We start from the raw sequence: 22,054 nt of genomic DNA, 5'->3' as shown, positions 1-22,054 counted from the left end.
GCGACAACGAGGGAAAGGGGGAAAAAGGGGCGGAGCGCTGTGGGGAGGGCAGGGACATGTTGTGGTCCAAAACAGTCCGAGACTGCCAAGACGTCGAGAAGAAACGACCAGCTCGAAAGGGGGACCCAATTATATGGGACGAAATCACTCTTCCGATCCGCTGCGGGCATTTTCCTCCTCCTCCAGCAACGATGGCCAGAGGACCTCACCACGCAGGCGCTTACGTTGGACCACCTAGCAGCAGCCCATGCATGCCCGCATCTTCCGATTCGTAAAACAGGACCTTGCAGGAGAGCATCGCCCGTCCATGCCTTGACATACCTATTGCTTCTTCCTACCTTATGATGTACCCGTGATTTTCGGTCGGTAGTATGGCGGAGCTACCTCGGCGCCCCGCGTGCCGGCTCCCTCGGGTACCAGCCCTTTTGCAGGCCGTGACGGGCTTAGTTCTTGCTTGGTTAGCCTGGTAAAGAGCACTCATGGCTCACTGAGCTCAAACGGACCTGACTTGCACGATTCATTCGTAAAGTAGAAGGTGGGAATCTAGTCTCGATCTCGCGATTCGACATCTCCAAGTCGTGTAGACGGCTTGTTTAGATTCTGTAATTTCTTGAATTCGGGGTGCCTACCTGTCCAACCACAGACGGGGTCTCGGAGCACTCGCCGCCGCCAGCTCTGGGACCCGAATCAGTCGCCGACTCTGACACGTCGTCGACGGGATTAGTGATGATGAGCAAGCCGATACCCCACGATTCAACGCCGCCCTTTAGCCTGGTCACCGGGCTCGTTCCCGTCGTCAACACAGGGCTCAGCGAGAGTCATCCATCACCTATATCTCTAGGGCTAAATCGCATCTTGTTTCATTTCGATGCGCAACTCTTGACATGCGACGGACGAACCCCCGCAAACCGGGGCGCCGATCGGTCGGGTTCCCTTCCAGGACGGTGCCAGCGTTGGAGGCCCTGCAGCCTCGTCCGGATCCTCGGCGCGTGCCGCCCGACGAATTTTCGATAGTCTTGTCTTTGTTTGCTGGTCTCCTTGGAGATGTCTTGAACCCGGGGGTTTGACGACCAATGAAGGAGATCCCGAAGGATTCGTGGCCGGGGAAGTCGTCGGAAATATCTAGTGAGTTTCACGGGAATATGCCAGCGCCGACGCCCTGATGCTGCATGTACTATATGAACCCCGGGTGACGGCTGGGGGGCGAGAATGGAGAGAAGAGTGGCTGACCGGAGAGAAAACTGGCGGCCACTCTCTGTCAGCTCCGCCGCATGGCAATTTAGCCGCCATCGCGTCGAGGCATTCTAGGCCTCTTCCCCGCGATCCTTTGAGGGGGCCTTGCAGAAAATGGCGGCCGACCGGTGAGCCTAGGCCTTGGTGACAGCTCCGGTTAAGGTGGTATGCTGCTAGGCGGGCCGTTATCCTCCCGAACCGTTGGGCATATGTTCTAGAAGCGGACGTGATGCCATGATGCCATGATGTAATGGTATATATATTAGCCATCACGGCAACGGATTGGCCTCTCCCACCACGGCTATCTGTGCTCAAGGTCACTAGTTGCAGTAGAGACCATGGCAGGGCTACGCAAGGTCGCCGCCGCTGGTGTGGTTCTCGGCTGGGCGGTCGCCGCCGTCTGTGTCCCCAAAGATGAATTTTACGGAGGCGGCGTCACTATTCTGACAGACAACGATCTGAGCAGTGAGTTTATCCTCTTGGCTTGGCATACACTATCTGCGCCACGTTGGTCTGACTACTAGTCTTGCTGGCATGTAGACAGTCCTAAGAAAGGCTCGGCCGCGCTGCTGCTCCACAAGCTCACGGCATACGACGACGCCGACAAGGCCTGCAAGCTCCTGGGCGAGTCGCTTTGGAGCCCCGAGGCCGCCACCTTCGCCGACGGCCTGAACAGCTCGCTCTCCTACCAGGTTCACCAGGGCGTGTTTCCGCGCGCCCAGCTGTTCTGGGTGTCCTGGGGCGCAGGCGGCGGCGGCGGCGGCGGCGGCTGCAGGGCCGTCGACACGGCGGGCGTCGTCGCGTCCGATGTCGACTGCGCCGGCAGGCGGCTGCCCGCGCTGTGCACGCAGTCGGCGCCCGTGCTGGACTACCGGTCCAACAACAACCACACCGAATTCGTCGTCAACCATGCGGCCGGCGGCGGCGGCCTCGTGTACAAGGGCTTCCGCGACTTCTTCGTGTGGAAGTTCAGGGGCGTGCGCTACGCGGCCACGCCGACGCGGTTCGAGCACGCGAGGCCCTACGTGCCGACGGCCGCCGACCGCGCCGCGCCCGTCCCGGCCCTGGACGCCGCCGGCGAGTGCCTGCAGAGGCCCGGGCAGGTGCCCGGCGGCGGCGCCGAGGACTGCCTCTTCATGAACATCTGGACGCCCTACCTGCCGCCCTCGCCGGGGGGCCCCGGCAAAAAAGACGACGACGGCACGGACACGCCTGTGCCCCGGCTGAAGCCCGTCATGTTCTACATCCACGGCGGCGGCTTCGTCGAGGGCGGGTACACCAATTTCAACACGGACGGCACCATGCTCGCGTCGCGCGGCGACGTCGTCGTCGTCGCCCTCAACTACCGCCTCGGCTCGCTAGGCTGGCTCGCCTTCGCCGACGGCGTCCACCGCGGCAACTACGGCCTCAGCGACATCATCCAGGGCCTCCACTGGGTGCGCGACAACATCCGCCACTTTGGCGGCGACCCGGCCCGCGTCACCATCTTTGGCGAGTCCGCCGGCGGCATGCTCGTGCGCGCCCTTCTGGCCAGCCCGAAAGCCGCGGGCCTCTTTGTCGCCGCCGCCATCCAGTCGGGCCCTTCGGGCCGCGCCCCGCCCCCGCTCGGCTCGGCCGCGGGCTACGCGTCGCCGGCGGTCGCGCACGCATTCCTCGGCGCGCGGCTGCTCGCGCGGCTGGGCTGCGACGCCGACCCGGACCCGGTGGCGTGCATGCGCCGCCTGGACGGGCGCGCCATTATCGACGCGGACCCCGAGGCCATCCTGACGGTCAACGACGGCGAGTACCTGGTGGCGCCGACGCTGCGGCTCAACGGCAGCGCGCCGTCCTTCGCGTCCGACGTGGTGGTCATGACGGGCTTCAACCGGGACGAGTCCGGGGTCGACTTCCCGACCGCGCCCGCCGGCGACCTCAGGACCTTGCTCGCCGGCATGCAGCTGCCGTTCCTGGCCGACGTCGCCGACAAGGTCCTGGCTAGCCCCGAGTTTGGCATCCCGGCGAACCCGAGCGAGAGGGAGAAGCAGGACGCCGTGGTGCGGGTCGTGACGGACGCCTTGTACGCGTGCTCGGAGCAGGCGACCGTCTACAGCGCCACGCGGCCGGGCCCGTCGGCCGCCTTCAAGGCCGTCTACGCCTACCGCTTCAACCGGACCTACAGCCCGGCCGGGTACACGACGCCGGGGTGCAGCTCCAACGCACCCGAGTTTGAGGATTACTACAAGTGCCACGCGGGAGAGCAGGCAAGTCTTTGTTGAGGCCACACATACATCTTTCGAGCCTTTCTTTTTTTTTTTGTCTTTTTCAACTTACCACGCCACTCACCAAGTTCAAATGGGCTAACACTCCCCCACCCCCATCCGCAGATGATCGTCTTCGGCACCTGGCCCCGCCGCGGCCTGCCCGACCGCGACGGGCGCGACCTCGTCTTCACCCGCGCCGTCGTGGACCAGTGGGCCGCCTTCGCGCGCGCCCTGGACCCGAACCCGGACCGCGCCTACCTGCGCGCCCGGGGCTACTGGTCGACGCTGGCGCGCGTCGAGGCGCAGGAGCCCTGGGCCCGGGCGGATCTGGCAGCGGGGGGCGGAGAGGAGGAGGACGCGCGGCGCATCAGGCTGCTGCAGCACCAGAGCCGCATGGACGGCTACGTCGGGCTCGGCAGGTGCCGCGTGCTGGGCATGCCGCTGACCTGGCTCGAGTCTCGGTAGTTGGGTTGAAAGAAGGGGGAGAGGACAAGGGTGGGTGAGGGACCAGCCATCCAAACTCTGACGTGTTGCTTGGGTGGTGCCACATGCGGCCGGTCTGCTGGCTGTTCTGGCTGGCCGGGGGGCGTCGGCGGCCTCCCTGCACCGCTCTTTGCTGTTCCCCCCCACGCCGTGTCTGGAACACCATCCAAGACACGCCCAGTCTCGCCCGCCTCTTCGGATGCCGGCAGTAATGGGATCAGCAATGATCAACGGTCGCGGTGTAGAGTCGGCATCCGATACAGGGTGGGCCGCTTGGGGAACCAGGGCAGGAGTGCACAGCATCGATAAGTTCAACAAACGGGCGTATTTGAACTGATTATGGTATTACTATTTTTCTCTTTTTGTTCTTCTTTTTCTTTTGCCTCATATGAGCGGGCATATATAGAACATGGAAGCGATCAAACCCTCCGTGGAACCCCAAAAGCGCCAGGAATTACGAAGCTGAGACAAAGCCTCACCGACAGGTCAGAAAGAGATGAAGTAAAGACGAAGAAGGAAAGACCACTGAAGCACATCAAACCAGAGAAAAAGCCAACAAGGAAAAGAACTGCTAGGAAAGGCTAGCTCCCGGCTGATACTAGCCTCGACGACTAGGCACCTAGGTCCCTGGAAACCATCACCTCCTCCGGTTCTGGTCCGTTTTTAGAAAAGTCTCACAGAGGCGCGACGGGGCGGGTGAGGGGCGCCCTGGCGGGTGAACAGGTACCGCATGGTACGGTTACCCGCCACCTCGGCCCTCGCCGCCGCCGCCGCCGCCGCCGCCGCGCATCTCGTGTCGGTGGCCGCCGCCATCCTCCCGCACCCGCCGCTGCCGCCCTACGGCCGCGGCGCGATGGGGTGGATGGCGACCTTGCTCACCGCCCCAAAGGTGGGGAAGTCGAACTTGCGCGCGCCCGGCGTGTACGCCCGGCTCTGCACCTCGAGCTGCAGGCCCGGGGTGGACGCGGCCGAGATGTCGGTGCCGTCGCACTGTTTTTTCAGAGACAGTCGTCTTTGTCAGCTTCGGGGGGAATGATATGACGTAGAGAAAGAGAGAAAAGAGAGAAAAGAGAGACACGGTGACTGCCTAGAGTAACATACCTTGCGGACCTCGAGCCTGACCTCGTCTCTCAGCAACGGCAGCACGGCGGCCTCGGTCCTGTTGTCGACCAGGCCCAGCTCCGTCAGCACGCCGTCGAGGGGCAGGACCGAGAAGCTGACGCCGGTCCTGGGCATTCCCAGCAGCGAGACGTGGCCGGCCAGTCGCCCGCGCACAAAGACGCCGATCTGGGCCGGCAGGTCCAGCCTGTCCCGCTCGGCCCGGATCTGCAGCTCGTAGTCCCTGCGCGCGGCCACGGTGGCGGCGTCTCTCTTGCCCAGGCTCTGCCCAGCCCCGACCCCGGCCCCGTACAGGTCGTTAATGCGCTGCATGACCAGCCTGCGCAGGTCGGCGCGCGACAGCTGCTGCTCCTCTTGGCGCTGCGGCGCCGGCGGCGGCAGCAGCTCCGGATACGTGTAGCCGAACGAGGCCACGTCGGCGACGGAGCGGCCCGTGTGGAAGTGGCCGGACCGGTTGCTGGCGAAGAAGGGCCTGAGGGGCGAGTCGGCCGTGACCTGACCAGCCGGGGTGGCGAACTGCCCACTTGACCAGGCACTGCCGTTGAGCACGGCGCCGTCCGGGTTGACGGCCTGCCAGAGCGCTACGAGCCGGTCGACGTTGCAGTGGTGCAGCGCAAAGGCCGGGTCGAAGGCGGACCAGTCGAGGAACTGGAGGTGGCCACCCGCGCCCGCCATGTTGTGGATGCTGTTGTGCGGCGACTCGAAGCTGCTCCCCGGCACCTGCTCTGTCGACATCTGCGCGAACGTCGTCGTCTGTGTGAAGACGTTGTACACCTGCCGCGCTAGCGTGCCCGCGTGCGCCTCGAGCTGCGCGTTGACGGCCCCAAAGTCGTCGGTCCCGTTGGCCGTGGGGCCGCGTTTAGTCTCGCCGAAGCGGGCGCCGAGCGTGTCATTGGGCATCCCGGACTCGTCCGGCCGCCGCTGGAACCGGTAGCTGTAGAGCGGGTTGCGGACCGAGGCGCGCCCCGAGGGCGTCGTCACCGTCACCTCGCGCGCCGTCACGGCTTCGGGCAGCCGCGCACTGTCGCCGCTGCCGCCCGCCGCCCAGTCCCAGTATGGTATCCGCACCCGCCGCGCCGCCGCCGCGTACACGGGTGCGCTCTGGCCTTTGTACTCGCCCGCGATCCGGACGACGTGCGTGTGTATTGCTTGCTGCAGTTGGAGTGGCTTGTTAGCAAGGTGAAAAGCCAAGACCAGAGCTTGAGTTTCTCCGTACCTCATATATGGCCAAGAACGGGCGGTGCCATGATGCAAACTGGACGCTCTGTGAAGAGGTAGGTCAGTCTCTGGCTAGCTTTGTCTCTTGATATAGTCACGAGCAGGTGGGCATGCGCATACATTGTGCGGACAGAATCCTCCATACCCGCCGCCAGCAACCCGCTCGACGCCGTTCCATGGTATATAAGGGCGTCCGTGAATGCCTGTTTTGACAGAGTGGCAGGTTAGAAGTGGCTCCCAGATTCGGCAGAGCGGTGCGGTGATCATCACGTACCCATGAGCTGGAAATATGACAGCTCGTTCGTTTCCTTCTCATCTTGCAGAGCCGTCAGGCCCAGAATGAACAGGTCCCTTGAAGACACGCGTGCAAGTTAGCAAACCGCGGCAAAGTCTACCATACCAAGGGCATTCTTCATATACCATTCTGGACCGCCGTTCCGCTGGAGGTCCTTGATGTTTTTTCGTGCCGGTAGCGGGGTACCATCACCTCCGCCCTGGATTCCGGTCACGGGGATCTGCTGTGCTAAGGTGGCTAGGGGTAAGAGGAAGAGGAAGGCGGCAGCAACCGAGGCGCCAGAGAGAAACATGGCGATCTATAGCCCTAGCTTTGCTTTCCAAGATCCCAGACTCTCGATAGTAGGTGTTTCACGTCTGTTGCCGGGAGATAGGAAAAAAAGGTGGATACTCCAATATGTAGGAGGGCAGTAGAGCGGGGGGAAGTGGGCTGGCTGCTGGCTGAGTGCAAGGTGAGGGCAATCCCAAGACCTTCATATATGGGACATGGCCAAAACGGAGCTGGGCCCAGAGCAAAAGAAAAAGAAGAGGGAACGGTGAGGGAGGCAAACCACTTGATATAGAGCCCCACGAGATGTTCTACAAACAGACACGGTGAATGCACAACAAGCTGGGTCGCATCATCTCCGGGCGTGGGTCTCCCTTCGTTGGGCCACCAGCACGGCATTCTCTCGCCCTCATCCCGCAGCCCATCTTATTGTGCTGGCCTCTCCCGCTGCCCCGGGGGGCGAACACGAGGAGCATGCAGCTGCAGAAGCCGGTGCGGTACGTGGGGGCACGAAAAGAAAAAAGGCCCGGGCCTGGGCGGCATCTCTGCTTACCGCCAGAGCGGATATTGGATGGGGAAAAGAGTGATAACAAGCCGTCCGGGCCGCGGTGGCGCCGCAGAAGGAGGACGGGGAGGAGGAGCCAAAATCGATGACCACGGGCAAGACAACCCAAACGGGAATGGTAACCCGTGGGGATCGGCCGGCGCTCGTCATTCCCCAAAGGCTCGTATAGACGCCCGCGAGATGTGGCTGCATGAGAGGCTGGCGGCTGAACGAAGCAGAGGGGGACGCCCCTTGCCGGCGAGGTACGATGATGGCATCCATGTTGCTCCACATCTATCTCAGCACTTCACAAGCCAGGCACATTGGGTTCACCGGGCGAGAGATTGGAGGCAGACGGGACGAAATGCAGGAACTGATGTGGCCTCCCCATGAGCAGAGCAGTGGCGCGTCCTCTCTTTTTTCTGTGTGGTAGTACACCGCTCTCATACCCTCCCACTTGGGGTTTCGCGACGTTTGATGGGCGGCCTCACTGGCAACCTTACCTACCTCCAGGTATCTAGCTGGAGGCAGCGTCCCCCAGGGTCTACCCACCTACCCTTTCCCATCAGAGAGTTGGTCACTCAGTCAGTCAGTCGTCAGCAGGCGGAAATCGAACAACCCTGGTCGCTCGGGAATGTCTAGGGCCAAATTTAGAGCCCGGCCGCGGGAGGCTGCAGATAATGGAAGCACGGGAAGAGCCACAAGGGTAAGGAAGGAGAAAAATGAACGGGCCAAGAAGGGGGAAAAAGCGCCGAGAGAAAAACATGGACCGCCTGAGAAGGCATTGGCCGGGCACCGAGGACCCTCGTTTTTGGCCGGTCCATGGCCTCATGGAAAACACTGCGGCCACCCGCTTTCCCTTGGCCATACCCGTCAAACTTTCCGTCCTCGGCTCGCACCAGACGGGGGGAGTACGGCGCACAAAAAGACACGAGGCCTGCAACGACCGAGAAGGGGGAGCTTGAATGAGTGTGCGCGTCTGCTGTGGCTGCTGCTTTGGTCGAGTTCAATGAGAAGAAAACAGAAAATTTGGTCAAAGGCGCCCCGCTTCTTCTTCTTGTGCTGGCCGATCACAACCTTTTATTAGGTGCCACAGCACACGAGCTGGATAAAGGAAGGAGCAGAATGGTAAGTGACATGAGGTGGAAAGCACGTCCCGACCGCGGCGCTAGCTCGGCTAGCGCAATGGAAGGGCGGGAGCAACGGCGTGTTAGTCAGTCGGTCGGTCGGTCTCCCATTTCGGCAAAGCCGGATCGCCCTGTCGTTCTCCTCTTCTCATCCATGCCGGATACATCGCCATGTCGTGATCGCGATGGGGGGCACACTGTTCGCCCTCTCGGCCGACTTGCCATGGGTGTCGTCATGCGGTACTATTGGTAGCACAAGCCCATCTCTCACTCTCCTCTCTCTGTCTCTTACCCTGCCCTCTTCCCATAAAGGTGGGCAGAGTTACGTAGTGGAAAGAAAAACGAGGCTGGGAATGGAAGCAAGTACCTGGTAGTAGCCAGCCCAACCGCAGGAAGCGCCGGGTATCAACCACACACACACACACACACACACATATATATACCAAACGAGGCGTCAAAACCGCACATGCGCCCGGTTCCCAACCAAGATTTCGCGCGCAAACCACATGGAGATCATCGCCACCCTCACCCAGGCCCCGCCTGGCACCTTGTGCTCCCACTCCATTTTGTTCCCCTCCTTGGCGGCCCAAGGCGGTGAAGAAATGGAAATGGGGGGGTGTGTGGGAAAGCAGCAAGTCAACGCCAGCCGCGCCCCCCCTCTCTGCAAGATGCTGTGCAACGGTAGGAAAGCCGGGCTCTGGCCTCTGAACGGGAAGGTGTGCGTGTCTGTGTGTGTATGTATGTATATGCGTGTGCACGTGTGGCAGACGGGCATCATTGCCAAAAATCCGTGTAACCACATTGGAACGCAAACACCTGCTGATTGGGTCGTGTCCCAACGTCATCATGGACCAGGTGCATCCGAGACAACAGCCCGACAGCAGAGGGGAAAGGAAGATGCTCGCAGTTAGTGGACGGCATACGCGGCAAAAGATTCGGGCGGCTATACATCTAGGTAGTGAGGCGACGAGACCAAAAAAAGAACTCACGCGACACCACCACAAGCCTCTCAGCGCTTGGCTTGATCTTGGGGGTAGAGTCCCATAGATCAGCTTACCTGTCCCGTGATCTCGCTGGCTTGCGGTGACGCTGCCAAGCACCCCGGGCATTCCCGGAGCTAGCCCGCCAGTCAACTGTCTCCCACGTGCTAGCATTGCTTCTACCACACTCAGTCGACATGCCTTCGGTTTACGGCTTCCACCAGAGTAAATCAAGTCCGATTCGAGCATACGATCGGGAAAATCCGACCTTGTCAGGCGAAATAACGTACCAAAAGTTTCCATACTCCAACGAGCGTCCCTAGCAAACGCCGCCCGCCTTTTTCAAATCCCGAAAAGCTACCTAACTTTGCCAACCAATGAAACTTGCCGTGAAAGTAACGCGCAATAGCCCATAAAAGAGGCGCGATATACCAAAAGTGCCAGTCATGTCACAACGACTTCTCGAGTGAGTAGAGTTCCTGGAACCCCTCTCGCCACTTCTTGGCCTGCTCAGGGGTGGGCCTGGGAAGCGGGCTGCGGCCATAACCGCCGTAGCCCGTGAGCGACTGCATCCCAGACTTGACGCCCACCACGCCCCCCTGGATGGCGGTCCAGTCGCCTTGCGAGATCACCTCCTGCATGGCCTGGGCCTCGGCCATCTTGCCCTCCCGGTAGAGCTCGATGGTTCGCACGCAGGCGCGCGGCGCGATGTTGGCGAGCCCCGCCAGGATCCCGTGCCCACCCGCCACGAGGGATTGGATGGTGAAGTCGGCCGACCCGGCGAGCACCAGGAACTCGGGCCGGCGCGGGTTCGGCCGATCGCCGGCGAGCTTCCGCGCGCCCGCGGCCACACGGTTGAGCTTGCCCGTATTTCCGCACGTGAGCTTGACCCCCGCGATGTTGGGGTGCTCGGCCAGCTCGAGGATGACGTCCGACGAAAGGTCCATGCCGTTGACGGCACCCGGGTAGTTGTAGATGATGAGCGGGATGGGGCTCGCGTCCGCAACGGCGGTGAAGTATTCAACCACGGACCTCGAAGCCGGCGCAAATAGAGACGCGTAGTACGAGGGCGGCAGGACCAGGGCATAATCTCCGCCGGCCGCCCATGCCTCCCGGCAGAGGAGGGTGGTCTCGCGGGTGCTCTGGCTACCGCACCCGACTACGAGCGGCATGTCTGAAAAGCCGGCCTCGTCGAGGGCTCTGCGGGTGATCGAAGTCACCAGACGGCGCTCGTCGTGCGTCAGGTGCACGGCTTCACCGTTGGAACCCTGCGTCGCCAGACCGGTGACTCCAGCCTGAGCCAGGCGCACCGCGTGCTCCGCGATCATGGCTTCGTCCACGTCTTCAGTCTCGGGGTCGAAGAAGCACATGGTTGGGACGTAGACTCCTGGCAACAGTGGCCGAGTTAGATGTGTGACTGCCGAGTTTCCTAGCAAGCTGCCGTCAAACGAACTGCCAACAGGTGATCCCAAGGGCGGCGTGAAGTCTTCTGGCCTCATCACTGCGGGCACCGCCATTCTTGTGGCACTGGTTGCATTGAAACCGTTGCTGTAATGATCTGAAGGCGAAGGGGCGTCAACGTGAGGAGCCATGGCTCTGTCTTGCCACCCAAGGCAGTACTGAATTTGGGGTCGGGGAGGTGTAGTGGCAGTTGGAGACGAGAGCAAGATGGCTCACGACCGGAAGCAGTGATGGCCCGTTGGCGGACTTCGACTAAGAGCGCAGGATGGGTAGTGATAGAAAGGTCCAGTGCGCGAATCCACGAAAAGATGAAACTTTGATATGAGAAAGGCCTGTGGAGGACAATATGGGCGACGGCAGCAAGCGAAGAAGGCGGCATATCTCGGTATTTATATGCCCAGAAAGAGTGGGGGCGTGACGTGGGCGATGCCGGCCACTTGGTTGTCCCTCGAAGCCTCGCGGACCAAGAAGACGATTCCAACCCGTCGCCCGGTTCAGGAGGCCACATGGCGGCCAAGCCGGGCAAAGGTGCCAAAACTGAGAGATCCGACAAGGCAGTGTTGGGGATGTGCACCCCATGAATCTACGGCACCTCCAGGCGGCATGCGGTGTGAGCAAGCTGGCCTGGGCAAGACCCATCGATCAGGGCGTCGACGGCAGCACACCCCCACCCCCGCAGGCTTGAAGTCTGTGCGAAGGAGGTGGGGTGTGCTTCGTCCCTTTACTCCTCGTTACCTTTCTCTTGGGGTTTTGGTGCCCCATGATGAAGCGGCAACCTTTTCGGGACTGGTCTTCGCATGGAGCGGCGCAGGCTTGCTCGGGCAACAATCGCTCTTGCAGGGGTGGACGGGTTGTATGTATTGGTACCCCGGAGAAGGGGGTGGTGGCGCTGCAGCCGCAGGAGCTAGATATATGTGTCCCCTAGTCGGTCAGTCTAACCCGTCCTGTCCAGTTCCAGCCTCACGACTGGCTGGCCGAGGAACGCGTCCTCCTAGGCTCTGGTCTGGGATAGTGTCGACTGTGTTGTACTCATAGAGTAATAGGCCTCGATCCCAAGCCGCTTCTGGACAGCCCGGTAGCACTTTGGAGGGAGGGTTGGTGGTGGATTCTTGACGAAGGGAGAGAAATCAACCTTCTTCGACCCAGAGCTGGAGACCGACTGGCTGTGGGGAGGCGGGAGGCGGGACCCCACCTGCCACTTCGAGTAAAGGTGGCCCGTGTGTGTGGGGGTCAGTTGGCCTGACGGGTTGACATGGGGCAGGGGCTATGGAAACACCCAATGGCGGGGGTCCAAGGTGGAAGGTGTTCGGGCAACATCGGGCACTTCAGAGGAAATCTTCCCGTCAGGAGGAACACAGGTGCCCGAAAAGCAAAGCATAACCTAACACGCTCGGTACCCGAAATGAGTTGGATGAAATCCGGAGATGCACGTTTCTAGCGGCGCTGTCGGGGGGGTTGCTTTCCTTTTCCGTTCCCGGGTCCCGGGTATTTCAACCAACTCCTCGTGGTCCGAGTGAAACAACAAATTATCGTAACACGTTGGCGGTCTCGTCTCGGCCAGCTAGCTGCAAAGAAAGGTTAGCCGTGCATTCGCGGAGTCACTGCAGGATGGTGACTGATCTTAGCAGCTACTGTCGATGCTCGGAAGGCTAGGGCCGTGACCGGTGAGGGGCTGGCGGCCGGGCTGACCAGCCGGGTGTGCCAGATTTGGTTCGTATGTACCTAGGTATGTAGGTACCTAGTGGACGACGCATGCAAAGCGTCGGGTGGGTGCACTTCTGTCAAGCGCGACTTGGCGGTCTACGATCTCTGGCATGCAGGAGCTTCACTTCTATAGAATCCCTGTTAAGAGCCCAGGTACAGAAGCATCAGCAGCATGGCGACACCGTGATTCCCATCTTCATTGGTACGTGCCTCGTCATGGGATCAGAAAGATGCCCAGCAGAAGTAGAGCACAACAGGGGTCGCCCAACGACGCTGCACGGAGCCACCAGTGGGGAAGGTCGGCGCTGCCCGCGACTCCATGTCGCTCACAAACTCTCATGCTCTGCACAACACCCATTTATGCGACTGGGTAAGTACCTAGGTGGGTACCTACCCGGCTGCGCGATCCCATACGCATCAGACAGCGGAATATGCTACTTTTCTTTTCCAGGTTTACCCTTGCGGAGGCACCGTCTGCGAGCACTCCTTGCCGCCGGGCTCCGACTGGCTGGCTGCCGCTCTACGTGTTGCCGCCTTTCTTTTGCGTCTATCTCGTTTTGTATCTTCGCAGTCATATAAAGTGCATGTGCGGCTACATGGCGATGCCCAAGAGGTATTCGGTTGCGCCGGCTTTTGGTTGTTGATACGTGAGATATGTAGCTGTAGCTGGTAGACATCTCGACACCATCGTCCAGAGAGCAGCTGTGTCACCACAACCTTTCCCAGCTGTATAGACGTTTGGCGGCCGAAGCCGGCGGGGGCCAGGCTGAGCAGGGGCTTGAAATTTCTTCTCCTTACCGCGCTTAATTCGACTTGGTCAGATTCCCAGTCGATGAACCATTCCCATGAGGTACCCCCACGCGCTAGGTTTTTGTGCAAAGTTTCACGGATACCTGCAGAGCTAGGCTCCCCCTCCAGCTGTGGCTGGCATGGCGATCTGCTAGGTACCAGCGTACCCAGCAGGGGCAGAGTCGCAATCAGCACGAGGTCCGGTGACGCCGCAAAGCAAAGAGAATGACATGGAAGCAGAGCCCTTGTGAGATGCCGGTATCGAGCGCTGGCACAGCCAATCCAGGACATCACCCACCCCGGCGCTCCCTCATTGGGCAATGCGATACCCAGGTACATGCCAGGGAAGAGATCCGTCCATTGAGGGATTGTGGAGACGTCCATGTGACATGTCACCCTCGGCAAGTCGCATGGAATAAGTTTCTCGCCAGCAAAAAAGAGAGCGAGGGGGAAAAAATGCAGCCGAAGGGATGAGGGGGCGAGAAAAGATGTGCTGGGCGGAACGTGCTCCCTCACTGGTTAGGGTAAGGTAACATGTAATGTCCAAGGCCTAGAATTGACCGACACCAACCCCTCACGACCCCTCTTGGTCGATAACACAGACCCACCGAAAACGGCATACTGTTCGGAACCTAGGTCCCAAGGTCGTGGTTCTGGGAATGCCCGAGGAGCTGGAGTCAAGTGTGGGGGTTTATGGGCCGATCAGGGCCCCATTGATGGGGGATCTGAGTCTCCCTGGGGCTCGTATAGCCATGCAGTCTCCCTGGGGCTCGTATAGATGCCATGCCTCGTGTGCCCGGACAAAAGGCGACAGTGGGCGATCAGGTCACAGTCCTACGCGCCGGAGAAAGGCCGACTCTTGCAATTGCGTGACACGCGTCGGCAGTGTGTTTGGCGTCGATCCAGCGTGTTCTTGCGACTTGCACCATCCCGACCCTGGAGTGGAGCACATTCAGGTGCTGGCTGCATACTCATAGCCTGTGTTGGCAACCGCACGACACAGCTTTCACTCCACACACACCATTGATTGCGCCGAGATGCCTCAACCGAGTTAATTCCCGTCGGCTCCGCCGCCGACCTGCTTGGACGTGGTAGTGACGCAGCTTGAAATATTAGCAATAACGTCAACGCTATTTCCAGGTACTTTTTTTTCTGGTCGTGTGACAACCGTACGATCCTCGGCGAGTCTGCCAAGTAGTGGCCACCGAGCTGCAAGAGCCCCTCCTTGCGTTTTCATCCCTTACCACAAACGGAAGTCCGCTCAGATGCTGCGGGCTGAAGTAGTCAATCTCTAGAAGAGAGGGTCAAGCAGGGAAAGAGGCGGAAAACGAAAGACGATGTGAAAATTGCGATTGGAGCGGTCTGGGAGAAAAGATTGACTGACCCCCACGCTCCGCCAGGAACAAGCTAAATTAAAGTCGGCCCAGGTGCAAAGAAGGCAAAAAAGCCGCAAAGTCACAGCGGAACAAAATCGACTTGGTTTGGTCTCAAGTTACGTAACTCGTGCCTTTTCCACGCCATCCAATGTCTCGCGGGGAACGATACCGGCGCTGGTATCTAGTATCTCCCATGTCGCCTTCGATGGCAAGACAGGCAAGTTCGAGTGCCCGGCGAGGTTGTGAGATTGCCATCCATCTCTACGATTGTGGACCCATCGGACGCCAAGGGCGATCAAAAGGCCCACCAGGACAAGGCCGGACCGCCAGACGCCCCATAAAATTATGGACCCAGCAGACTGCAGCCCAACTTTTTCGTCTCTCCCCATGCAGAGGCCTTGTTCACGGAAACAATTGAAGCCTGTGACGCGGCACGAACAAACACACAAACACACAAACATACACACACCAGAGATGCTTACGGGGGCTTTCGCGACATTGGATCGTCCCCTTGGAATCCTCTGGGCACATTGTATGTACGGCTGCCCAACACGAACTAATTCCTCACGAAGCGAGATCAGCAGCGACCACCACCAGCCGCTGAGCAGCCTTCCTTGCACAAACAGGCAGGTACTCAAGCAGCCACAGAGTAGCTGAGGCTTCCGCGGGAGGGAAGAGGCAACCGAGGCATGTAGCACTCACTGCTGGGGCGTCCTCTTCCCGTGTCCTCCTCCCCGGAGCTATACGTCGCCCAAATCACGGCCTCCTGCCCCTCACCACCACAGGCGCCGCACCACTCGCCTCGCATGCGCGGTGAGACACAACGCGCATTCGCTTTCTGCTCGCTCCCCGCAGCTCTTTCCCCACACTGTACTGGCCAGGGTGTGGGCGGACCGGCGGGCATCCCCGGATTCTTCCTTGTCCGCTCGACATTGTTTCGCCAGACAAGCGCCGGACCGGTCGAGGCCTCTCGTTTCCCCTCACTCTCGCACTCAGGTCAATATTCACACCGGAAAGGCCGATCCAATCCCACCACACAGCCATGGTCGCGGTGATGGGACGCGCATATGGCATCGTCCGATAGGCATGGAGTGGAGGGGATACGGAAGAAACCGCCGAGAGGCCTTGGCCGAGTAGGTTTGAGGGGTACGCATGAGGACTATTGTCATGTCGCAGCAGGGCGGATGCAATGCAAGCCATCTCACCTCCCATGCCACAAAGACATGCCACAAAGACAGTGCCCGTACCTTTGACCAGCCTTCCCCACACCCGCATAGCCATCATATCGAACCGTCTGCACTGTGCCCTCACTCGACCTCATCTGAGGGTGCGAAATATCTGGGGGGCGCCGCACTATTGGCGATGCAATACTGTCTGCATGGCCGGCTGGGCGCTCCCTGCTGCTCTTTTCTCCGTTTAACGCAACCCAATGCCAACACGGTCTGGCCCGCCAGCCGTCGAATCTCTTGGGTCGCCCGACTACTAGGGAGGCCTCCAGGCCGGCTCTCTGATCGTAGTCAGTATGACGGATGGGCACGGGTGGCATGCAGATCACCCTGTTCCTTCCCATCTACTAGGGACCTGTACCGCCTCTCTGTCAACTTCTAACTTCCCACTTTCCCAGTCCCGCTAGGGCTTCCATCCATCTTGCGTTGCCAACCAGCAGCCGCGGCCAATGAGATACTTGGAGGGCCTCGCAGCTTTGTGGCTTTAGCCAAGCCATCATCCACCCTCCTCAACTTCGCCGCGAGCGCGCCATCACATATCGCTTTGCGCCCAACACAGCCGACCTGCGGCCGCCGGGGCATATGACACATGGTGAGCAAATCCCGAATGGCCACGACGACATTGAGACGCATCCGCTTGCATGAGGTAGCACTTTATTGCCTCCAATGGAGCTGTGGGGGCCTTTCAACAGTACGAGGCGGCTATCCTGCAGAAGGAACAGCCAGCGGTCTGGCCACGAACTGGAACCGACGGAATACGCCAGCGGTGCTTCCTTCCGCTCGTCCGAGCAGCACGATGGACGGGCTGCGCAACTTCCTCTGCCTGCCTCTTTGACGGCGGCGCGTCTAGATTTCACCATTCGACAAGCCCCAGGGACTCTGGATGCAAGATTGCCGCCGACTACTCAACGTGCTCGCAAGGACTTGGCAACCCCCCACGAACGCACACCGCGCTTGCTTAGCTCAGTTCGCTTCCATGTCCAGCAGGAGCTGCTCCCGCTGGCTGCGCCAGCGCGGCCCAGGTAAGCGGGCCCTGAGTGAGCCGCGTGGGAAACCTCGAGCTCCGAGTGACCTGGTATCAAAGGACAGATTGTGGGCAGCACCGCACGAGGTCGATTGTCTGCACAAGGGGGAATACTCGGAACCTGATATCCTGGCCATGATACCTCGCTGGCGCATATCTCGACATATCTTTCTCTTGATGGCAGTGATCGTCCGCAGTTGACCTGTCATCTAACCTGAGCAGTTCGGTTTTCGGGCATTGGATGACCGAGAAGGGCGTTTGGCGACGACACATACCCTCCAGACCCGTGGGCGTCGCCCCCCGCGGGTCCCAGCATCTTTCCAAGACGGAATACGGCTCAGGGCTTCAGCTCTGTCTACTTTGACGTGCCACTCACTCGGCCCCGAGCGGATGTGATTCTCGCGCAAGCCTCGCCGCCATCGAGCCGCTATGCTGTCCTCCAATAATCAAATTTGCATGTCCAAGTGGATGTGGGGTGGCCTTGGGCAGGTGCCCGTTTTTTTCCACTGAATGATATCTTGGGAGACTAGGAGCCTGGGAGGGAACACCCAGTCAGCACGCATTAAAGTTATGGTTTAAGATGTTGCCCCTTTTTTCTGCGCTAGTCGGCGCCAGCTCTTGACCACGCCCACTTCTTTCCATATTTCCATATTTCCTTATGCACAGCCATCCTCCGACCTTACACATTTTATGGAATGTAATTGCCCCTGGAAGGTGATAGTCCGTGCATTCAACTTGAAAGCAACCGTCGAAGTGACAGCCCACCGACCACCACGAGCCAGGACCACTTGGTCTGATTTGGCCTCAGTTACACACGTTACAGGGGACTGCCCTCATATACGTCACTGGTCATGCGCTTCACTCGAGGCCGACTTCGCTCTCCATTCCTCATTCCTGATAGGGCACAAGTACGGCTCTAGGGAAATTATTGCCCTTTCGGCTAGACCTTGTATTCGGGTGGGGTTCCTGCGCTGCCGGTGTGCCATTGGTTTGTTGTCTCGACGACAGCAGGAGACTGTAGCACAACAGAGAGCATCAAGATCTCCCAGCCGAGCTACGCGCAACAAGATGCGATGCGACCCGCCGAAGCCAATACATATTCCTGGGCCACACGTGCCCGTGCCATGCGGAACGTCGGGAGGCTAGTTAAGCAAGGTGGGCGTGTATAGCCAGCCCTCTCGCGATGACCTCGACGCAGCCAAGCATCATTCAGGGGCTGGCTTTTTATTCGTTGCCGCGCCTTGAACGTAGCCTCGTTGTTGAGTTTGCGAGCGACCTTCACTCGACCAGTGACCACAATCACCGGGCCCTCTGGCATCTATGCATGGTATGGCGTGTTGTAGTTACTACTCGTTGTGGTGGTTACCACTCTCTGCCCGTGCCCCATACCTCTCCATCCAACGACTTATACGTCCCGAAAAGGCAATCCAGCAGTGGTCCTCTCCAAGTCCCTGACTCGAGCAAACCCAGGGGGCTGGCCGGCCGGGGACGTGCCGTGTTCCGTTTCTTGGCTTCGTCCGAGCCGTGGCGGCGCATCTCCGAGATGAACCTGGCTCACCGCTCCGCTTTGTCCGAGCCCAGCGGGCCAAACCCCACCGACCCCACAGGCCAGAGTTAAGCATTCTGGACAAGCTTCTAGCGGGCAGCCCAGGTGTACAGGTAGGAGCTCACAGGAATATCTACATATCTACACCTATTCCGGATCGCGCTTTTTCCCATGCCCAAGTTCGTCATTTCCCCCGCCACCTTTGCGAGTTTCTATTGGACATATTTGGGAGTTTGCGAGCAAGCTGGCCTCCCATCATTGTCCTACCGTCTCTCTCGGCAGGTCGTCGCCTCGCCAGGATGACGCAAGCGCCGATTGAGACAGGGGCTGGACCCATTCGCTCGGCCGAACGCCTCGATTTCCGACCTCGTCCAGTTTCAAGCAGTCGGTCGACACCTTGAGGGCATTCCTCTTTGCCCCGACGCAGTATATAAATCTACTAGGGCCAAGGTGCCGTATTTCTCCTGGCACCCAGTCCAACCACAAGGACGCCAACAAGACAAACACCCAGAAAAAAAAAAGAGGCACAATGGTGAGCACACCAGCTCCCCCCGGCCGGGCCCGCAGGCTAGCCGCCGCGGCCCTAGAGGAGATGGGCATCGCGGCCCTGGCGCGGGCGCGGCCCGACACCAAGCTGCTGATGGTGCAGCGCTTCGTGCGCATGGCGGCCTACGGCTCGTCGACGCTGGTGCTGCTGCCGCACCTGCGGGCTCTGGGCGCGTCCGAGGCCCGCTGCGGCGTCTTTCTGTCCCTCACCCTGGCCGGCGACACCCTGCTCAGCCTGCTGCTGACCCTCGTGGCCGACGCGCTCGGCCGCCGCGCCGTGCTGGCCGCGGGCGCCGCCGTCATGGCCCTGTCGGGCCTGGCCTTTGCGCTGTCCGGGTCCTACTGGGTCCTGCTGGCGGCCGCCGTGCTCGGCGTCATCTCGCCCACCGCCAACGAGACGGGCCCGTTCAGGTCCATCGAGGAGAGCGTCGTGGCCCAGCTGACGGCCCCCGCCGACCGCGCCGACGTCTACGCCTGGTACAAGCTCCTGGGGCTCCTCGCCGTCGCCATCGGCATGGCCGGCGGCGGCTGGCTGGTGCAGCTGCTGCAGGACCGGGGGTGGTCCGAGGTGGCGGCCTACCAGGCCATCTTCGCCGGCTACGCCGCGTGCGGCGCCGTCAAGTTCGTCATGTGCCTGTTCCTTAGCAGCCGGAGCGAGGCACAGCCCGACGACCACGGTGGCCACAACGAGGCGGAGGGGGAGAGGGAGCCCCTGCTTGGGGCGCAGGGCGAGGGCCGAGCCGACGCGGCAGGTCCGCAACAGCAGCAACAGGAGCAGCGGCAACCTCCCAAACCTCGACGAAAAGGCCTCTTGGCCCTCCTACCCGAGATTGGCCGCGAGAGTCGCATCGTGATCATCAATCTCTGTCTCTTGTTCTCGCTCGACTCGTTCGCGAGCAGCCTCGTGTCCGTCTCCTGGATCAGCTACTTTTTCAAGTCGAGGCACGGCCTGGAGCCCGGCGCCCTGGGTTCCATATTCTCCATCACCAGCTTCATCAGTGCCATCTCGATCCTGGTGGCTACCTCGCTCGCCAGAAGAATCGGGAACATCAACGTAAGCGGCAGCCTATTCCCCCCCCCCCCCCTCCTCGCACACGCTCATCAGCACTAACGGAACCGCCCCCCCAGACCATGGTGTTCACGCACCTGCCGTCCTCGGTATTCCTCGCCCTCATCCCGCTCGGCCCTCTGCACCTCGCCCTGTTCTTCCTAATCGCCCGGCACTGCACCGCGTCCATGGACGTGGGCCCCCGCTCCGCCTTCCTGGCCGCCATCGTGCTGCCCTCGGAGCGGACGGCGGTGCTGGGGATCCTGAACACGACCAAGACGATGAGCCAGAGCCTGGGGCCCCTGATCACCGGCGTCCTCGCCGACCGGGGCTTCTTCTGGGTCGCCTTTGTGCTCGCCGGCTCGCTCAAGGCCTCGTACGACATTGGCCTGCTGGTGCTGTTCAAGAACCACGAGCGGGAGAAGGCGGAGCTCGAGAGGCTCCTCGAGGGCGCCGACGGGAACGAGAGCGCAGGCGAAAACGGCGGGCATCGCGGGGGTCCAGGGGCCGCCGAGAGGGCCTAGGCAGGTATCGAGACCTCTTTGGCGGCCCTGTGCGACGACTTGTGGACAGCGAAGCGTTCTGGGTCCTGAAAACTAAGTAGCCACCGGGGGATAGTAAGGATCACGGAGAGGCCTCTTGCAGAGTCTGCTAGAAGCAACACGCACACGCCCCCGTGCGGGTCTTGAGAAGGCGACACAGCCTCTATGGCATCATGGCCGATAAAAATCAGGCAGAATTACTCCGTGGTACGGCCAAGTGAACGTGGGCATGAAAATAAGCGCACGTCGCGGCTAATTAAGCTCCACCGAGACAAAACCTTATGCATGCGGACACCGTATGAGGCCAGATCCTCTGGTCGCGTGTCATCAGGAGATATCGGCAGACGACGCGGCTGTGTAAGAGCAAGACCACCTCAGCCTCAGAGAAACAGCTTTCAGATGATGGGAAGTGGCGACGGGGGCTTCATTATCCATAGCAGCACGCAAGCAGCCACAGGCATGGCTCACTAAACCAACTTCGGGGAGAATATCATGGCTAGAACCGTCTAGAAACGTATAGAAACGCCTAGAGGCAAACATGATAGTCTTTGACATGCATATATTTCGCAAGATAAAATTTGCAGATAACGCGTCGCGTCAGCCTGGGGCTTTGAATGAGTTGCAATCTAGCTTTTACTCGTGGGTATCTGTTGCTAGTCTATCGCCAAAGGCCGTACATGGAGTCAGAGTCGCTCGTATTAACTTGGGAGAACCAGCTATATGTATGGCAAACGTGGCAGGCGGGGTGGCGGGTCGATTAGGTTTGAAGAGCCGGTCAGTCAGGTCAGGGCGTTGAGATCGTTATCGCCCTCCGCCTCCCAGCCTCGCCGTAGTTTACCGAACCCTCACCGGGACTCGCAAAGCCCATCGTCACCAGGTTCGACCCACGCCCCCCTTTTTTTTTACAGTTACCCGAGCAGCCCTCCGGCCGTAGGTTACAGAGCTGCCGTGTAGAGTCGCGCCACCAAATCGGTGGCTTGAGCTAGGTTTTTTTTTAAAAAAAAATTTACGCTGGCTGGCTGCCTTTGAGCTGCCTTTTTGGGAGAGCTCGGGTCAAGGTATATATAAAGGCACCAGCTGCCCGCAATTTTTGTATGTTTTGCCCCTGGGTCAGTGCTCGGCCGGGTCGATGCTTTTACGAATGCAGGCGCCATAGAAAAGCCATAAGCAACGACATGCCTAGGCCGGACAACAGAAATCAAGATAGTCACCTGGGAGACACTGCCATGTTCCGTGGTGAAGGCCTGAGAAACACTTGCTCATATCAGATGAAATAGACGAAACCT

At 60.2% G+C, this 22,054-nt stretch overlaps 6 protein-coding genes across 6 annotated transcripts; 4 read left to right on the top strand and 2 right to left on the bottom strand.

The window, feature by feature from the left end:
• Positions 1–463: 463 nt before the first annotated feature.
• GGTG_06936 (hypothetical protein) lies at positions 464–4,659 on the top strand. The gene is made up of 4 exons (XM_009224758.1): positions 464–1,125; positions 1,263–1,698; positions 1,774–3,473; positions 3,597–4,659. The coding sequence occupies exons 2-4, from the start codon at positions 1,572–1,574 to the stop codon at positions 3,936–3,938; spliced, it is 2,169 nt and encodes a 722-aa protein (XP_009223022.1). The 5' UTR covers positions 464–1,125; positions 1,263–1,571; the 3' UTR covers positions 3,939–4,659.
• Positions 4,660–4,793: 134 nt separating this feature from the next.
• Positions 4,794–6,923, bottom strand: GGTG_06935 (hypothetical protein; the record flags this gene model as incomplete). The annotated part of the gene is made up of 6 exons (XM_009224757.1): positions 6,714–6,923; positions 6,568–6,644; positions 6,414–6,496; positions 6,292–6,339; positions 5,058–6,227; positions 4,794–4,946 (listed from the first exon to the last, which is right to left on the bottom strand). Exons 1-6 carry the CDS (start codon positions 6,878–6,880, stop codon positions 4,794–4,796), a joined length of 1,698 nt encoding a protein of 565 aa, XP_009223021.1. The 5' UTR covers positions 6,881–6,923.
• A 2,072-nt stretch (positions 6,924–8,995) lies between these two features.
• On the bottom strand, positions 8,996–12,431 carry GGTG_06934 (hypothetical protein). The gene is made up of 2 exons (XM_009224756.1): positions 12,100–12,431; positions 8,996–11,871 (listed from the first exon to the last, which is right to left on the bottom strand). The coding sequence occupies exon 2, from the start codon at positions 11,096–11,098 to the stop codon at positions 9,956–9,958; it is 1,143 nt and encodes a 380-aa protein (XP_009223020.1). The 5' UTR covers positions 11,099–11,871; positions 12,100–12,431; the 3' UTR covers positions 8,996–9,955.
• A 559-nt stretch (positions 12,432–12,990) lies between these two features.
• Positions 12,991–13,478, top strand: GGTG_06933 (hypothetical protein; the record flags this gene model as incomplete). Its single annotated transcript, XM_009224755.1, has 2 exons — positions 12,991–13,041; positions 13,338–13,478. The coding sequence occupies 2 exons, from the start codon at positions 12,991–12,993 to the stop codon at positions 13,476–13,478; spliced, it is 192 nt and encodes a 63-aa protein (XP_009223019.1).
• A 3,250-nt stretch (positions 13,479–16,728) lies between these two features.
• Positions 16,729–17,532, top strand: GGTG_06932 (hypothetical protein; the record flags this gene model as incomplete). The annotated part of the gene is made up of 2 exons (XM_009224754.1): positions 16,729–17,084; positions 17,340–17,532. The coding sequence occupies 2 exons, from the start codon at positions 16,729–16,731 to the stop codon at positions 17,530–17,532; spliced, it is 549 nt and encodes a 182-aa protein (XP_009223018.1).
• Positions 17,533–19,011: 1,479 nt separating this feature from the next.
• Positions 19,012–21,328, top strand: GGTG_06931 (hypothetical protein). Its single transcript, XM_009224753.1, has 2 exons — positions 19,012–20,232; positions 20,307–21,328. The coding sequence occupies exons 1-2, from the start codon at positions 19,162–19,164 to the stop codon at positions 20,748–20,750; spliced, it is 1,515 nt and encodes a 504-aa protein (XP_009223017.1). The 5' UTR covers positions 19,012–19,161; the 3' UTR covers positions 20,751–21,328.
• Positions 21,329–22,054: the final 726 nt, after the last annotated feature.

Source organism: Gaeumannomyces tritici, assembly GCF_000145635.1.
Source record: "Gaeumannomyces tritici R3-111a-1 unplaced genomic scaffold supercont2.3, whole genome shotgun sequence".
Lineage (NCBI taxonomy): Eukaryota > Fungi > Ascomycota > Sordariomycetes > Magnaporthales > Magnaporthaceae > Gaeumannomyces > Gaeumannomyces tritici.
The sequence above is the reverse complement of the archived record's forward strand: the minus strand, read 5'-3'. Positions and strand labels throughout refer to the sequence as shown.

Excerpts from the sequence above, each read along its gene's own strand:
- GGTG_06936 (XM_009224758.1), top strand. The coding sequence starts at position 1,572 with ATGGCAGGGCTACGCAAGGTCGCCGCCGCTGGTGTGGTTCTCGGCTGG. Across the intron at positions 1,699-1,773 it reads GACAGACAACGATCTGAGCA|ACAGTCCTAAGAAAGGCTCG; the intron begins GTGAGTTTATCC and ends GCTGGCATGTAG. Across the intron at positions 3,474-3,596 it reads AGTGCCACGCGGGAGAGCAG|ATGATCGTCTTCGGCACCTG; the intron begins GCAAGTCTTTGT and ends CCCCATCCGCAG.
- GGTG_06934 (XM_009224756.1), bottom strand. The coding sequence starts at position 11,098 with ATGGCTCCTCACGTTGACGCCCCTTCGCCTTCAGATCATTACAGCAAC.
- GGTG_06931 (XM_009224753.1), top strand. The coding sequence starts at position 19,162 with ATGGTGAGCACACCAGCTCCCCCCGGCCGGGCCCGCAGGCTAGCCGCC. Across the intron at positions 20,233-20,306 it reads GAAGAATCGGGAACATCAAC|ACCATGGTGTTCACGCACCT; the intron begins GTAAGCGGCAGC and ends CCGCCCCCCCAG.